General features: G+C 44.4%; 1 protein-coding gene across 2 annotated transcripts in view; it reads left to right on the forward strand.

Moving 5' to 3' along the window:
- Positions 1-5,476, forward strand: part of LOC132382628 (calpain-3-like) — a 156,057-nt gene extending 150,581 nt beyond the window's left edge. For both annotated transcript variants that reach the window (XM_059953037.1, XM_059953046.1), the window contains one exon: positions 3,425-5,476. In XM_059953037.1, the coding sequence (XP_059809020.1) occupies positions 3,425-3,451 (27 nt within the window). In that variant the 3' untranslated portion in view covers positions 3,452-5,476. The remainder of the gene's footprint in view (positions 1-3,424) is intronic.
- The last annotated feature ends 12,749 nt before the right edge of the window (positions 5,477-18,225 follow it).

An 18,225-nucleotide genomic window follows, 5' to 3' on the forward strand; every position in this document is an offset into this window, starting at 1 on the left:
GCCCCCCCGTGATCTTTCCTATCAATGAACCTGTGCATTTATAATTGTACCCATACCTACCACTTCCTCTGGCAGCTTCCAAATGCTTACCACACTCTGTGAAAGCTTGCCTCTCAGGTCCCCTTCAAATCCTTCCCCTCTCGCCATAAACCTTTAACTTTTAGAAACATAGAAAACTTACAGCACAGTACAGGCCCTTCGGTCCACAAAGCTGTACCGAATGTGTCCTTACCTTAGAACTACCGAGGCTTACCCTCTATTTTTCTAAGCTCCATGCACCCATCCATCACTCTCTAAAAAGACCCTATCATTTCCATCTCTATCACTGTCGCCGGCAGCCCATTCCATGCTCTCATCACTCTCTGCGTAAAAAAACTTACCCGACATCTCCTCTATATCTACATCCAAGCAGCTTAAAACTTTTCCCTCTCATGTTAGCCATTTCAGCCCTGGGAAAAAGCCTCTGGCTATCCACACGATCAATGCCTCTCATTATCTTGAACACCTCTATCAGGCCACCTCTCATCCTCCGTCACTCCAAGGAGAAAAGGCCGAGTTCACTCAACCTGTTCTCATAAGGCATGCTCCCCAATCCAGGCAACGTCCTTGTAAATCTCCTCTACACCCTTTCTATGGCTTCCACATCCTTCCTGTAATGAGGTGACCAGAACTGAGCACAGTACTCCAAGTGGGGTCTGACCAGGGTCCTATATAGCTGCAACATTACCTCTTGGCTCTTAAACTCAGTCCCACGATTGATGAAGGACAATGTACCATATGCCTTCTTAACCACAGAGTCAACCTGCGTAGCAGCTTTAAGTATCCTATGGACTCGAACCCCAAGATCCCTCTGATCCTCCACACTGCCAAGAGTCTTACCATTAATACTATATTCTGCCATCATATTTGACCTACCAAAATGAACCACTTATCTGGGTTGAACTCTATCTGCCACTTTTCAGCCCAATTTTGCATCCTATCAATGTCCCGCTGTAACCTCTGACAGCCCTCCACACTATCCACAACACCCCCGACCTTTGTGTCATCAGCAAATTTACTAACCCATCCCTCCACTTCCTCATCCAGGTCATTTATAAAAATCACAGAGTAGGGCTCCCAGAACAGATCCCTGAGGCACACCACTGGTCACCAGCCTCCATGCAGAATATGACCCGTCTACAGCCACTCTTTGCCTTCTGTGGGCAAGCCAATTCTGGATCCACAAGGCAATGTTCCCTTGGATCCCATGCCTCCTTACTTTCTCAATAAGCCTTGCATGGGGTACCTTATCAAATGCCTTGCTGAAATCCATATACACTACATCTACGGCTCTACGATCATCAATGTGTTTAGTCACATCCTCAAAAAATTCAATTAGGCTCGTAAGGCACGACCTGCCTTTGACAAAACCATGCTGACTATTCCTAATCATATTATACCTCTCCAAATGTTCATAAATCCTGCCTCTCAGGATCTTCTCCATCAACTTACCAACCACTGAAGTTAGACTCACTGGTCTAAAATTTCCTGAGCTATCTGTACTCCCTTTCCTGAATAAGGGAACAACATCTGCAACCGTCCAATCCTCTGGAACCTCTCCTGTCCTCATTGATGATGCAAAGATCATCACCAGAGGCTCAGCAATCTCCTCCCTCGCTCCCCACAGTAGCCTGGGGAACATCCCATTCAGTCCCAGTGACTTATCCAACTTGATGCTTTCCAAAAGCTCCAGCACATCCTCTTTCTTAATATCTACATGATCAAGCTTTTCACTCCGCTGCAAGTCATCACTACAATCACCAAGATCCTTTTCTGTAGTGAATACTGAAGCAAAGTATTCATTAAGTACCTCCACCCAGGACCACCCACCTTATTTATGCTCCTCAAGATTTTATGAACTTCTACAAGGTCACCCCTCAGCCTTGCTGCCAGCATTAATTCCCCGTGCTCTGCTCATGGAAGTACTTCTCAAGTTGCCTTTTACATATTGTACTGTTTCTGCCTCTACTATTTTGTTCTGGCAGCTCACATGTGGAACTGCTGTTTGAGTTCCGAATAGTACCCAAGAACAGAGCCCTGGGGCAATATGTTGTGCAGACTGCTGTGTGTGAGAATGAATTCCCCATCATGTGTCTCCTTCCCCAGGCCCTGCTGTCCTCCAGGATTCAGTTATCTCACCCAGATCAATGATTCAAGTGCAATGTTATTTTATATTAAATATGTTATGCATAAGCCCTTAGTTTGGAAGGTGTATGAGCTGTCTCCAACTGGTTTAGGAGCTGTTTGTTAAGTGCTGTATTGTGTCCCTTTAAACCACAATCAAAGCAAACCTCAGTGTGCTGTACTCCTGGTTCTCTGAGATCTCCTATAATGATCATCATGTGGACCTTTGAGTTTGTGACTGGTGCCACTTTAATCAGGAATAAGTTCCAATGCAATTTACTCTGATATATTAAAAAATTAACATACATCAGTGCCACATGATTCAACTTCTAAGCTAGAGATGGACAACACCTTTTGAAACAGAGTCAAATCGAATTAATCATATACCTCTGGAATAAAGGTGGCATGTCTCTACTTACAAGTTTGCATTCTGTAGTCCTCGCACCTGAAAGAGTTGACCTCTGGCTTGTTTTCCATTTGAGGAGATGGGTGGGGTGGTTTAAAGGGGCAACTCCATTGCTACCCTTTGCTGAAGCTGCTTCGACAGACAGGAAAGCAAATTAAATTATCATTGTTACTGCATCTCTCCATGATTGTGCCTTATCTGACACCATTTCCGGGGCCAGGGTTTTGGAGTGTGATGAGTTAGTTATAGAGACAGAATGCAAATTATAGAACAGTACTCGATTTGTTCTTGGTTGGGCAGTGGGGAGTGGGAGGGGTATTGCAGAAATTCCCCTAGACCTGTGATCCTTTGCCTTACTCACAGAGGCTTAATTATGACTGTGCCTGAAATAATCATACTTGGCTTTACACACTCTGTATGCCTTGGAGGACTCCACAAAGTGGGTTTTTAAAAAAATTGATGGTCAGTGACCAATTCTGACCAATGACCAACTGGTCCAATTCACTGGTCAGTGAAGGAAAAGTCTGAGATTATAAGGCAACACGAGTGAATCTGCAGATGCTGGAAATAAATAAAAACCACAAAATGCTGGCAGAACTCAGCAGGCCAGACAGCATCTATGGGAGGAGGTAGTGACAACGTTTCCGGCTGAAATCCTTCATCAGGAGTCAAACCCTCCTGATAAAGGGTTTCGGCCCGAAACATCGTTATTACTTCCTCCCATAGATGCTGTCTGGCCTGCTGAGTTCTGCCAGCATTTTGTGTTTTTTATCTGAGATTATAACTTCATTTTCATTACTGTGTGCTGATTGTATATTCTATTTCTCTTTCCAATCTACTCGAACTTTTCCACAGTGGCTGCAGCTCACCATATATGCTTAAGGCTCTCCAGATCCATGGGCCTGGCTATTACCTCAACTCAACGTGCAAACCTCAATAGCACAATACAACAAGCCAAGCTCTTCTATGTTCAAGGCGATCAGGCGAAACACTGTTGGCAGTATGGAACTGCCAGATCAGCTCTTATTACACTTTGTTTGCGTGTGTGTGTGTGTTTTTCTGTGTGGGTGGAACTGGGAGTGCCTGAAACCAATTTAAAATTATATTGTCTTTATTGATCTTGTAAGAGTTTTCCAATAAACCCACTATTCTCTCCTCTCCTGGCCAGTGGGAGGGTACACTTGATATTGAGTAAAAGGTCCCCGATTCACTGTTTGGTTTGCAATGAGTAAATGGATCTCATAGCTCATCGAGTCACTAGAGTTGGCCTCAGCAACCCAGGTTCAAGGAGGGAAGTTATCAGTCATAGCTTTCTTTAATCTATGGATCCTTCTGGAGTAGGCCACATTTAGAAAATAATGCAGGCTTATGGTTAATGTTTCTGCTATGTCATTCATTATTGTAATTGCTATGGTGACAATTTAAGTGATTAGACATTTTAGCATTTGAAACATACCCCTATATTGTCACTGCAGCCATCATTATAGAATGTTACTAGTTACAGGACTTCCCAGGCAACCAATGTTGACAGATGCCCGTAAGTCGATTTGTCTGTAAATTGGAAAATATGCAAAAGTCACTCAAAGTGACAACTATACCATCATAGTATTGTAATAAACAGCATCAAAAGCACCCAGGTCTGATAAGAAAAAATCAATTACTAGAAGTTGGTAGAAAGAAGAAACTGATTCTGGCATTCATAGGAACGAACATATGTACATGTGTTGGGCTTTTGAATTTAACAATATTGTGGGAGCTTGTTTGTATGTAGGGATGTCTATCATTCAGGCATTTGTAACCCATAATTGGTCTGTATAAGAATTTATTCCCAGGGTTTGATAAGTAGCTCTTATACTGTCTTTAAATTCCAAAATACATTATTTCTGTGTTATTTAATGGTGGTTTGTTTCCTTGAGTTCTGTTTATTCATATAAGTGCTTGATGTAACACATGCATTTCAGAAACTTCTTAGACCACTGAGAATTTGTATTAAAATGCCGTGATGTAATGTTGAGTAATGACCAGGTGAAGCTGATAGTGTTCCCCTGTTCCTTCCCTCCTCAAGCACTGATCAAGACTTGACTTGCTCAAGCCAAGCAGTGGGTGTCAAGCCATTTAACATGTGAAGTTTACTTGGGGGAGGCATCCCCTAAATCAAATGCCAGCTTCCCTGATAATCTTTGGAGAGGGACTGGGCAATAATTTCCACCCCACCACTTCCTTTGTCCCAGGGATGTTACTGTGCTATCCGGCCCAGTACGGACAAGAAGTTATGTAAAAATCCTCTGCCAGACTGGTTCAAGAAGGAGATAGGCTTCAAGAAGGAATTGGAAATAATCCATGGAACCTGAAATTTACAAGCAAAGCAAAGTAAATTATAACATTTAGAAGCATCTGAATGAATGCTTGAATCGACAAGGCACTGAAGACTACTGACCATGTTCTAGTAAATGGTATCAGTATAGATAGGTCTTTAATGGTTGGCATAGATGTGGTGGGCTGAAGAGCTTGTTTCTGTGCCTTATAACTCTATTGGTTGATGCAAGTGGTTGCCCTCCACCTGGGCAGATAATATAAATCACATTCAAATTCTTACTCATCACTTACCAATTGAAATTGATCTTAAATACAAACTAGAAGTTATTGCACACAATTGCTTTCAGGCCCTAAGGGTCATCGAAGGCACTGCAGTGTAACTCGAGTGCAAGCTGCTGGACCATCTGTTGAGTAAAACTGTACAGCTCTAATGCTGCACCTAGGACTTTATTAGTGAGGGCTGCAATTTTTTTTCTCTCTGGTAACTATACTATGGACTAAGTGTGAGTTTGCTGGCAACAGATTATGACAGGGAAATTCATCTTCCCTGGTTCAGGGAGACTGAGATTGATTGTGGAGATGCAACTGCAATAAAACAGCTTGGAGATGGAACTAGTGTTTCCTTCTTTACTGAGACTCTGAAAGGTCCCAAACCACTCCACTTCCTCAGAACCTACAGTCCATGAAATGTGACCAGACTTAAAAATAACTCACCTGGTTCATCTGGGAAGGACATCCTTCATCTACAACCTACTACCTTCATGCCTGTTGTACTTCTAAACTGTCTCACAATAGGGCCACTCCTTAAAATAAATAAAATTCCTTTCCTGTAATTATTGGGGATGGTCAATAGATGTCACACAAATGCAATTGATAATTTATATCTCCTGCATAGATTTAACAATGGAACATATGCCAATACTGAATCATAACCACACAATCCTTTAGCAAGTATATAATATCAGAGTGTCAGATCTCAAGTGAAATCACCACCTTTGCTGCCCGATCAAGGAGAGGTATAGAAAGAGGAAATGGCTTCACAGAAGAGGGTTACTAGGAAAAACACAAAATGATGCTTTTCTTCTAAACTCTCCACAAACTTTGCCAAACTAAGTTTGGCCAGAAGAAGAGTTGGGTTAATTCTAGTGGATTGAAACTCACGGACAAATTTGTGTTTATGGTGAATGGAAGTGGCAAATGGACTAAACTGGAAAGGGTAACAATACTTTCAGAGAAATGAAGCAGTGTTAATATTCACATTATCCTGCTTCACCTGATAAAGATTTGAGCAGATCATTTATTTTTCTGTTTCCTCTGACTTGCTCTGTGTCATCTTGCCCATCTGCCTCCTTAGCTCCATACAGATTAATTGACAGAGGTTCCCAGCTGATCAGTTCTGTGGGTGGAATAAAACTGGATTAAAAGTAACAGAATACAGCAGTTTTCCCCAGTAGTTCTCTTTCAGTCCAGTCCCTCTTTCTCTCCAGCAGCATTTGCTTTAGGTTCCAGTACCTCTTCCAGTACATCACTCTTAAAAATGTTTTTTTTTCAGGTGAAGTCTTAAAATCAAATTCCCATTTACTCTCAGTTGGATGTAAAGGTTCCCAGGATATTGGGAAGAAAGCAAGCGGATGCTCTCATGATGTTTTGCCAAAGGTTAATCCTCTGTTGAGGAAGACAAATTATTAGCACAGGGACACAGCTAGAGAGCAGCTGTTTCATAGGACCAGAGTCCTGGGTTCAATTCTGACTTTGAGTGCTGTCTGGGTTTAGTATGCATGTTGTCCAAACAAGGAAACGTAATTTGGTGGGTTAGAAACTGAGTCCAGCATGTAGTGGGTGGTAGAATCTGGGGGAAATTGTCAAGAATGTAGAGAAAATAGAATCTGGGGTTAATGTAAGATTATTGTAAATGGGTTGGCACGGATTTGGAGATTTTATGATGAGGAACATATAGCCAGAGGGTGGTGAAGATGTGGAATTCATTACCACAGATGTTTGTGGGGGGGGGCAAGATTTTGGGTATATTTAAAGGTTCAAAGGTTAAAGGTTCATTTTATTTTTAAAATATGTATGCAGAATACAACTCTGAGATTCATCTTCTCCAGATAGCCATGAAATACAGAAAAACCGTGGAAGTCATTGAAAGAGGAGGTATCACCCACTCCCCACAAGAAAAAGGAAAAGAAACACAAACCCCAAGCCCCCAGCCCACTCTCTCTCAAAAAAATAACTTAGCGCCCACAAGCAAAAAAAAACAGTGACAGTAACACCGACCCCCTCTCTGGCAGAAAAAAAACTAACATCCCCCACATGGAAAACAGCAGCAAGAACGTCAGACCCCAAATCCCCAACCCCTCCCTTGCACAAAAACATATTGCCCAACCTGCCAATCGAAAACAAGAAAACCAAACCCCCAACCTGCCAATCGGCAATAAGAAAACACAGACGACTGAAGGAGATCAATATAAACTGCAGTCCACACCAATAATCACATAAATGTCAGAGTTTCAAAAACATCCTCTGTCTATATTGAGGAGAGTGACTGCTCGAACTCAGTCCTTCCATGGCTGATTCGCAGCCTCATTCAAAGTTCAAAATAAATTTATTACTGAAGCACATATATGTTACAATATTAAACCCTGATATCAATTTTTCTTGCAAGCATGCTCTTTAAATCTAATAACTACTGGAATCAAAGAAAGACACACCAACTGGGCGTACAACCAGTGTGCAAAAGACAACAAACTGCAACTATAAAAAGAAAAAGAAAACAAAATAAAAACAAAAAATAAGTAATAAATACCTAGAATGCGAGATGAAGAGTCCTTGAAAGTGAGTTCATAGGTCATGAGAACATTTCAATGATGAGGTGAGTGAAGTTACCCCTCTGGTTCAAGAGCCTGATGGTTGAGGGGTAATAACTGGTGAGTCCTGAGGCTCCTGTATCTTCTTCATGATGGCAGCAATGGAAAGAGAGCTGGGCCTGGGTGACGGGGGTTCCTGATGGTGGATGCTGCTTTCCTGTGACAGCTCTCTGAATAGCTGTGATCGATGGTGGGGAGGGCTTTACCTGCGATGGACCGGGCCGTATCCATTACTTTTTGTAGGGTTTCCATTCAAGGGCGTTGGTGTTTCCATACCAGGCTGTGATGCAGCCAGTCAGTATACTCTCCTCCACACATCTATAGAAGTTTGTCAAAGTTTTAGATGCCATGCTGAATCCTCACAAACTCCTAAGGAAGAGGCGCTATCATGGTTTCTTTCCAATTGCACTTACGTGCTTATGTCACAGGTTCTTAATTAGTAAAGATGTCAAATATTATGCAGAGAAGGCAGGAAATGGGTTTGAAAGGGAAAATAAATCAGGAATGATCAAATGGCGAAGCAGACTTGATGGCCTGAATAGCCTAATTCTGCTCCTATGTCTTATGGCTGAGCGGTCAGTTTCTGTGATGCCTCGTTGTTTAGGGAACTTGCTGTGGCAGATCAGCTACCATGTTTTCCATTACCCTGGGGAGTGGCAGGGAGGACAGTGCTTTGGCAGAAGTTAGGGCTCACATTTTGACTCCCGTTCCTATTCTTTCTTTCTTTGCCTCACTTCTCGGGAGTATGCACACAGCACCGTGGTTAATTAGACTGCTTTCCAAATACCCACACTACTGATGTTCCAAAGGACCAGCTGGAGAATACAAATTCAAGTAATTAAATAAATTAAAAATCACAGCTGTTCTTAGCAGTCACAAGCATTAAAGTACAGGGCTGTTTAATGACAAAGCTAGCTTACTAATACCTGTCCAGGAAGCAAATCTGCTATTCTTGTATGGTTTGGTCCATATGTGTGTCTAGACCCATCATCAACAAAGGGCAGATCAAGAGCAAGTAGAGATATGATAAAAGTTGGCCTGCTAGTTACCAAGGTCCTTTTCAGATCACATAACATACCCCATTTCTTTAGGGATGTGGTGCTTCAGTCTGAAGTCCGTGGTCCGGTCCGCAAGCTCCAGACTCCGGGTTTTCCGGCGGTCCCTTGCTGCAGTTGGCAACCAGAAACACCTGAGGCTCGTATTGGAACTGGGAATATAAGTGGCCCTCGTAGTGGGGTTGGGTTGTCTTGTCAAGATACTCATGGCACAGATGGCTGGTGGAAGGCTAGAATGGGCTCTTGCCATCCTTGGGGCTGCGTTGGAGAACCATGGCTTCTGGGAGCCTTGCTGGTAGTAGTCAGAGCGGTCATTGTGGTATGGATTCAGCTGTTTCCCAGGCCAGCTGGGTGGCTGTCAGCCACTCCGAGTTAGGTAGGGATCCAGTTGCTTCTGTAGCCAGTCAAGGCTGCTGGCCGTAATGGCTACTCAGAGCTACCCCGATGCAGTGGTGGAACTGTCTGTTGTTCCTTGGTGTTTGTCTCTTCCTGTCCTCACCCTGTGGGGTAAATCTGGCTGTTCTGCCGTTGCCCTGCAGGGGGATCTGTCTTGCCTTGTCCTTGCCTCTGTGGGCAAGGTCAGGCTGTTCTGCCATTAACCGACAGATGGTCCTGCCCCACCTTGGTGTGGAGTTATAGATGAGTCCTGGCTTATCAGAGAATAAGTCCTGGCTCCATGTTGATGTACAGTTCCAAGCCTGCAGCCTCTGGCCTCCAGCCTTGACCCAAACCCCCAAGTCCCCTAGCCAAGCCTTGTCATGTCCTCACCTGGGTTTGGAGGTCCGAGCCCAAGGGAAGACCCAGGTTCTGGGTCCTTGTCCAGTCTCGGGCTCAGAGTCCACCCCAGGCCCCTTGTTCCCAGTCCCTCATCCTGGTCCTGCTTCCCCTACCTAGACTGCATCCCGTCCTGTCCTTGGGTCCTGTCTTGTTTCCGGGACTCCAGTGTCTGTGTCCTGCAGCTGGGTCCTGATTCAACACCCGACTTATGACAAGGGGAGCATTGCAATGCTGCCTTATGGCTTCGATCCTGACCTTGGGTGCTGTCTGGGTGGAATGAGCATGCCCTCTCCATGGCTGCATGTGTCTCCTCTGGGGGCTCCACTTTTCTCCCACATAGCAAAAGTGTGCAGGTTGGTAGCTTAGCAGGCCACAGTAGATTACTTGTGTGTGTAGGTGGGTGATAGAATGTGGTGGCAACTGATGGGACTAGTGTGAATAGGTGTTTGATGTGTAGGTTTAGTAGGCCAAAGGAGTTGTGTTACCTGTCCTGTGAGTTTCTTGTGAGCATGATGTAATTGTCTGATTTGAGAGTTAGGGGGCAAAAGTTTAGGGTAACACGAGGGGGAACTTCTTTACTCAGAGAGTGGTAGCTATGTGGAATGAGCTTCCAGTAGAAGTGATAGAGGCAGGTTTGGTATTGTCATTTAAAGTAAAATTGGATAGGTATATGGACAGGAAAGGAATGGAGGGTTATGGGCTGAGTGCGGGCCAGTGGGACTAGGTGAGTGTAAGCGTAGGCATGGACTAGAAGGGCCAAGATGGCCTGTTTCCATGCTGTAATGGTTATATGGTCTCATGATATTGGTATGATATAATTGTCTCCTGATAGTGATGTGATGGCAGGTTCCAGCTGGTATAAAAGGGGAGACTGGAGTTTGTTGCATAATTGTTTTGTTGGGAGGCACAGTCGGTGGTTATGTAACCGTAGAAGGTGAGAGAGAGTGAAGAATTGGCAGCTTTGTGTGATCCCAAAGAATTAGGTAGAAATCAATGGCATTCTGTGTGTCTCGAAGTGATTGATGTGGATTGCGGAACACGCTTTTGGTTAATCACTGCAAGGTCTCGGGTGTGTGGTGACCACCTCCGGTGAAAGGTCAGTTACTTTGAGAAATCTTATTCTTTGGGATCTCTTCAGAAAAGGCATTTCTTGACTGGGATCTGCTCAGCAGTTTCGTCTTTTCCTCAAGCATTGATCCATCACGAGTTCGGGAAGCCTCTCCTCTCACTTACTTTATGAATCATATGGACTTATTAAAGCAGTCTTAAAGTGGTAGATTAATAAGATTGTTAAGAATTATCTTTAAGTTTGACTGTTTGTTTACTTTTTGATGTTTTTGAGTAGAGGTTAACAAATATTGTTTTTTATTTATAAAACCCCGACTCAATTTCATATCTATCGCTGCTGGTTGCATAACACTTGTTTCCATGTAAAATGAGTCTGGCAGATCCTCGAGGTTTAGGACGACTTGACAGAGCAAAGTATGAATGAGTTCGATTTAACGCAAGAGAATGCTGAAAGAGATGGCACGAAGCTTACTCAGGAGAAGATGCAACCATGAACCTCATTAGGCTGATCTGGCCGAAGTCAAGAGTGCATTGTCAGCCGTCTAAATGCTGACAAATAAATGTTTCTTTTCCATAAGTCTTCACTAGTGTGTCAATTTTATTTGTCGCAATAACAATGGAGCTAGTTGTGGACTACAGGAGGAATGGAGACAGGCTAGTCCCTATTGACATCAATGGATCTGGGGTTGAGAGTGGCATACACATCACTGACAATCTCATGTGGTCCGTACATATCAGCTGTGCGGTGGAAAAACACACCACAACACCTCTTTCATCTCAGATGGTTGAAGAAATTTGGTATGGGTCCCCAAATCCTAAGGAATCAGGTTTATTATCACCGGCATACGATGTGAAATTTGTTAACTTAGCAGCAGCAGTTCAATGCAATACACAATCTAGCAGAGAGAGACAAAGTAATAAATACAATAAAAATAATAAATAAACAAGTAAATCAATTATGTATATTGAATAAATTTTAAAAAATGTGCAAAAACAGAAATACTGTATATTAACAAAAACTGAGGTTGTGCCCAAAGATTCAATGTCCATTTGGGAATCAGATGGCAGAGGGGAAGAAGCTGTTCCTGAATCACTGAGTGTGTGCCTTCAGGCTTCTGTACCTCCTCCCTGATGGTAACAGTGAGGAAAGGACATGGTCTGGGTGTTGGACGTCAGTAATAATGGACGCTGCCTTTCTGAGACACCAGTTCCTGAAGATGTCCTGCGTACTTTGTAGGCTAGTGCCCAAGATGGAGCTGACTAGATTTACAACCTTCTGCAGCTTCTTTCAGTCCTGTGCAGTAGCCCCTCCGTACCAGACAGTGATGCAGCCTGTCAGAATGCTCTCCATGGAAAAACAATAGAACTTTTTGAGTGTATTTGTTGACATGCCAAATCTCTTCAAATTCCTTATAAAGTATAGCCGCTGTCTTGCCTTCTTTATCACTACATCAATATGTTGAGACCAGGTTAGATCTTCGGCTATCTTGACACCCAGGAACTCTAAGCTGCTCACTCACTCCACTTCTGATCCCTCTGAGGATTGGTATGTGTTTCTACAATTGAGAGCATCTTGATCGGCTGCATCACTGCCTGGTATGGGAGCTGTACTTCCCTCAATCACAGGACTCTGCAGAGAGTGGTGCGGACAGCTCAGCGCATCTTAGATGTGAACTACCCACTATTCAGGACACTTACAGAGATGTGTGTAGAAAGAGCCTGAAGGATCAGCGGGGACCTGCGTCACCCCGACCACAAACTGTTCCAGCTGCTACCATCCGGGACATTACTGCAGCATTAAAGCCAGGACCAACAGGCTCCAGGACAGCTTCTTCCACCAGGCCAGCAGACTGATTAATTCACACTGATACAATTGTATTTCTATGTTATATTGAGTGTCCTGTTGTACATACTATTACTTACAAATTACTCTAAATTGCACATTTGGACAGAGACGTGACATAAAGATTTTTACTCATGTATATGAAAGATGTAAGTAACAAAGTCAATTCAATATAGGAACTATAAGTATAATTTAACTTTCTTCCCTGCTTAGGAGCTGTGATGCTGATTCAACAGATGGGGACTCCTCGTAAGGGATGTGGATAGACGGAGTGTGAAGGAGGTGAATAATATGCACCTCTTAAACACAAGAGATTCTGCAGATACTGTAAATCCAGAGTAATATTCCAGAATTCTGGAGGAACTCAACAGGTCAGGCAGCATCTGTGGAGAGGAATGAACTGTTGACATTTTGGGCTGAGACCCTTCATCAGGACTGGAAATGAAAGGGAAAAGAAACATGTACAAGGAGATAGGGGAGGGGAAGGAGTATAATCTGGCAGGTTATAAGTGAATCCAGGTGAGAGGGGCGATTGTATGAGGTGAGATGGTGGGAGTTGATAGGTGGAAAGGGTAAAGGGCTGAAGAAGAAGAAATCTAACAGGAGAGGAGAGTATACCATTGGAGAAAGAAGGAGGGGCACCAGAGGGAGGTGAGGAAAAGAGGAGGGGTAAGTGGGAAGCAGAATGTAAAGAAGGGGGAGGGGAGAGAAATAACCAGAAGTTCAAAAAATCGATGTTCATGCTGTCAGATTGCAGGGCCCAGATCTTCACTAAACTGGATCTATGGAGTACATACGACCCACCAGGGAGATGAGTGGAAGACCGCGTTCGTAACACTCACTTCATCAGGACTGGAAAGGAAGGGAGACGACGCCAGAATAAAAAGGTGGGGGGAAGGGGAAGGAGGATAGCAAGAAGGTGATAAATGAAGCCGGGGGTAGGAAAGGTAAAGGGCTGGAGTGGAATGAATCTGATAGAACACAAGAGATAGGAGCAGGAGTAGGCCATCTGCCCATCGAGCCTGCCCCACCATTCAATAAGATCATGGCTGATTGTCCATGGATTCATCTCCACCTACCTGCCTTTTCCCCATAACTCTTAATTCCCCTTCTATGTAAACATCTATCCAAGCTTGTCTTAAAAATATTTACTGAGGTAGCCTCCACTGCTTCATTGGGCAGAGAGTACAGAGGAAAATGGACCATAGGAGATAAAGAAGGAGGAGGGCACCCAGGGGCAGGTGAGAAGAGGTAAACAGCCAGAGAGGAGAATAGGAGAGGGGGAGGGAAACTTTTATTTACCAGAAGGAGAAATCGATATTCATGCCATCAGGTTGGAGGCCACCCAGACAGAATGTAAGGTGTTGCTCCTCCACCCTGAGAGTGGCCTCATTGTGGGCCGAATTGTCGAAATGGGAACGGTAGTTAAAATGTTTGGCCACTGGGAAAGTCCACTTTTGGTGGACAGAGCGGAGTTGCTTGGCAAAGTGGTCCCCTAATTTATGACAGGTCTCACTGTTGTAGAGGAGGTCACATCAGGAGCACTGGACACAACAGACGACCCCACCAGATTCGCAGGTGAAGTGTTCCCTCACCTGGAAAGACTGTTTGAGTCTTTGAATGGCAGTGAGGATGGAGGTGCATGGACAGGTGTAGCAACTTGGCCACTTGCAGTGATGAGTGCCGAGAGGGAGGTGAGTGGGGAGGGATGAATGGACAAGGGGATCACAGAAGGAGCGATGCCTGTGGAAAGTGGAGGGGGGGGGGAGTTAAAGATATGGAACATATACAAAATGTTAAACAGTTGATGTTTCAGGCCAAGACCTTTCATTAGTACCAGAAAATAAAGTAAAGTAAAGTACGAAGGTGGGGGGGAGGGGGAGGAAGGTGGCAAGTGGTAGGTGAAACTGGAGGAGATGGAGGGGGTGAAGTAAAGAGCTGGGAAGTTGAGATAAAGGGCTGGAGAAGGGGGAATCCGATAGGAGAGGACAGAAGGCCATGGAAGAAAGAAAAGGGGGAGGTGCACCAAAAGGAGGTGATGTGCAGGTAAGAAGAGAAGGTGTGAGAGGGTAACATGGTGAAGGAGAGAAGGAGGGGCAATTATCGGAAGTTCAGGAAATTGATTTTCGGAGGCTATCGAGACAGTATAAAAGATGCTGCTCCTGCAATCCGAGTGTGGCCTCATCCTGGCAGTAGAGTAGGCCATGGACTGACATACTGGAGTGGGAATAGGAAGTAGGATTGAAATGGGTGACCACAAGGAAATCACGCCTTTTGTGGCGAACAGAGCAAGGTGCTTAATGAAGCGGTCTTTCAAACTATGTTAGATCTCACTGATATACAGGAGGCCACACTGGGAGCACCAGATACAGTAAATGACCCCAACACACTCACAGATAAGTGCTGCCTCACCTGGAAGGACTGTTTGGGGCCCTGAATGGTAGTGAGGGAGGAGGTGTAGGGGCAAGTGTGGCACTTCTTCTGCTTGTAAGGATGAGTGCCAGGAGGGGATCAGTGGGGAGGGAACGAATGGACAAGGGAGTCTCATAGGGAGCGATCCCTGCAGAAAACAGAGTGTGGGGTGGGGGAATCCCAATGTGCTTGGTGGGCTGGGATCCCGTTGGAGATGGAGGAGGTTACGGAGAGTTATGTGCTGGATGTGGAGGCTTGTGAGGGCAAGAGGAACCCAATCCCCAGAGTGGCAACGGGAGGATGGGGTGAGGGCAGATGTGTACAAAAAGAAAGAGATACAAGTGAGGGCAGCGTTGGTGCTGTAGGAAGAGAAACATCTTTCTTTGATGAAGGAGACCATCCCAGTTGTTCTGGAATGAAAAGCCTCATTCTACGAACAGATGCGATGGAAATGGAGGAACTGAGAAAAGGAATGGCAAGTGATAGTGGGGAAGAGGTATATAGTCCAGGTAGCTGTGAGTCAGTGGGTTTTCTAAAACATATAAGTAGATAGACTGTCTCCAGAGGTGGAGACAGAGAGGTCGGGAAAGGGGAGGGAGGTGTCAGAAATAGGCCAATAAACTTGAGGGCAGGGTGGAAGTTGGAGGCAAAGTTGATGAAGTGGACGAGCTCAGCACGGGTGTAGGAAGCAGCACTAATGCAGTCATCGATGTACTGAAGGGGAGAAATGCTGGTGTAGGCTTGTGTAACCCAGGTTAGTTAAACCCAAGGATGTAATGTTAGAAAGCTCCACCTGTGGAGGGATGAAAACAAGGTTTATTGAATTGAAAAAGAACTTGGGGGAAAAAGCTATGTGATAACGAGGCGTGGCTGATGCAGGACGGGGAAAGTGAGAGAAACGCAGCAAGCTATTAAAAACTAATGATATACTGTTAACAGTGTAATTAGAAGCTAGTATCTCTACCCTACTTACTTGAAAACCTCAGGGAGAAAGCCCTGGAGGACAGATGATAGCGATAAAGGATCTATTGAAGCCATGGCTATAACAAGCAGCAGCTGTGATGAGACAATATCGGCAGAGACAAGTGTTCAAGATCTCTACCGTGTCACTGGGAATTCGAATCACACCAAGGGATTTGGTCAGTTTTACTTTGTGTAAGTATTGTGAATCGACCTTCGGTGGATGTTCAACTACTTCATCCAATGAAGCGAAACAAGATGGCGGGCCACCCAAGGTCGAAGAACCAGCGTGGGAATGAATTTAATGACGTAGAAGGGTTTAATACAGTTGGATGTAAAGTTTATTTTCATTTGAGGATCTGAATTTGATTTTCTGCAAGAATGGATTATTTTTGCAAAGATTTTGATAAGTTACTGAAGGAGACTTACTTTGTTTTAAAGTTCTGATTTTGGAGAAATATGGTAAAAGGAGGTAAGCTGTATTGATAGGTAATTTTTTATTTGGATTTGTAGACATAATGACCTGAAACTGAAGTTAACCATAATACTTAAGAATAGGAATTCAATTATATAGTTTTTCTGACTAGGGATAAATAAAAAGGAAAGGTTAGTCTGTAAACCTTTAAATAAGGAATAACACTAGATCTAATTAGTTAGGGAAACTGAAGTAACAAAGGTTATTCTAATAAATATCACCGATTCTAACTGAAAAGGAATTTGGTTTTTGTTTGATATCTGAGATGTGGAACCTAAGGAGAATTTTGAAATTTTGAATTGTTCTTACTCATGTAAATATTTTGTATATCTTGCTTTTTATTTATAAACAAAACTTACCCCCAGAAGTGTGTGTTTTCTATGTATTGCCTCCTTCCAATACCTAGAGCCCACTTATTGTCGTACTATGTAATTTGATTTTTCTCATAAAGAGTGAGGCGGCCAGTCACACGAAATAAAACAACCACTACGCAGGTGTTACAACTGCAAGATGGGCTGTTGGACGTAGCTGATGAAAAGGCAGGCATAGCTGGACCCCGTACAAGTGCCCATGGCTACACCTTTGGTTTGAAGGAGGTGGGAGGAACCAAAGGAGTTATCGTTGAGGGTGGGGACCAGTCCTGCCAGGATGGAGGAGGGTGGTGGTGGAGGTGGGGGAACTGGTTGGGTCTGCTGTCCAGAAAGAAGTGGAGAACTTTAAGGACCTCTTGATGGGGTATAGCAGTGTACAGAGACTGGAGATCCATAGTGAAAATGCAACAACTGGGGGCAGGGAATTTAAAATCATCAGGGGATAAAACAGAGTTGAGGTATGAAGACACAAGGTTTGTGGGGCAGGAGCAGGCAGATACAATGGATCTACCTGGACAGTCAAGTTTGTGGAGCTTGGGTAGGAGGTAGAACTGGGAGGTGTAGGGTAAGGGAACTATGAAGTTCTTGCCAGTAGATGGGAGACCCCCAGAGTCGATGAGGTCAGTGATGGAGTGGAAGATATTGGCCTGATACTCCTTAGTGAGGCCCTGTTTAAGGGGTAGGTAAGAGGAGATGTCTGAGAGTTGTCGGCTTGCCTCAGCAAGGTGGAGGTTAGTCTGCCAGATTACACAACACCTCAGTTATCTGTGGGTTTGATGGTGACATTGGGATTAGTGCAGAGAGAGTGGAGAGCAAAGTGTTCAGAGGGAGTGAGGTTTGAATTGGAGAGAGGAGTGTTAAAGTTGAGATGGTTGATGTCTCATTGGCAGTTCACAATGAAAAGCTCCATAGCAGAAGAAAATCAAAGCAGGGTGTCAAAACAGAGGAGGAAGGTTGAAGTCGGGACAAGGCTTCAGTGGTGTGGGCAGGAGAATCCTTGCCAAGCAAGTAGATATGGAGGCAGAAGAAGAGCTTGGCATCATGGCGGGTGCAGAACTCACTGAGGTGACAAATGTGAGACCCTAAGTGAGGACAGAATGTGCTGCCTCAGAGAGGGGAAGGTCAGAGGGGACGATGAAGACCTGGCACGGATGAGAGCTGGGATTGGAGAGGGGAAGAGGGTTGGTAGTGTCTGAGGAGAAAGGAGGGTTGGGGTGTTCACGGAAGGTGGGGTGGGAGGAAGATGGAGGCTCCAAGGACCCAATAGCCGATGGTGGGGCCTGAGAGACACAGGATTACAGACTGGTGGTGGGGGAAAGTGAGATGGAGGATCTGCTGGCAACACATAAAGTTTCGGCCTGGAGGTGCTGTCGGTCAAGTTCCAGGCTGGAGCTTGAGTTCAATGTTGAATAATTAGCAGTTTGGATCATAGGATCTGGCATTGATAGCAGTGGAATCCGGGTTCTGCATCCATTCGGAATCGTTGGAACCGGTGCTGGCGATGTTAATGTC

Source organism: Hypanus sabinus, chromosome 2, assembly GCF_030144855.1.
Source record: "Hypanus sabinus isolate sHypSab1 chromosome 2, sHypSab1.hap1, whole genome shotgun sequence".
Lineage (NCBI taxonomy): Eukaryota > Metazoa > Chordata > Chondrichthyes > Myliobatiformes > Dasyatidae > Hypanus > Hypanus sabinus.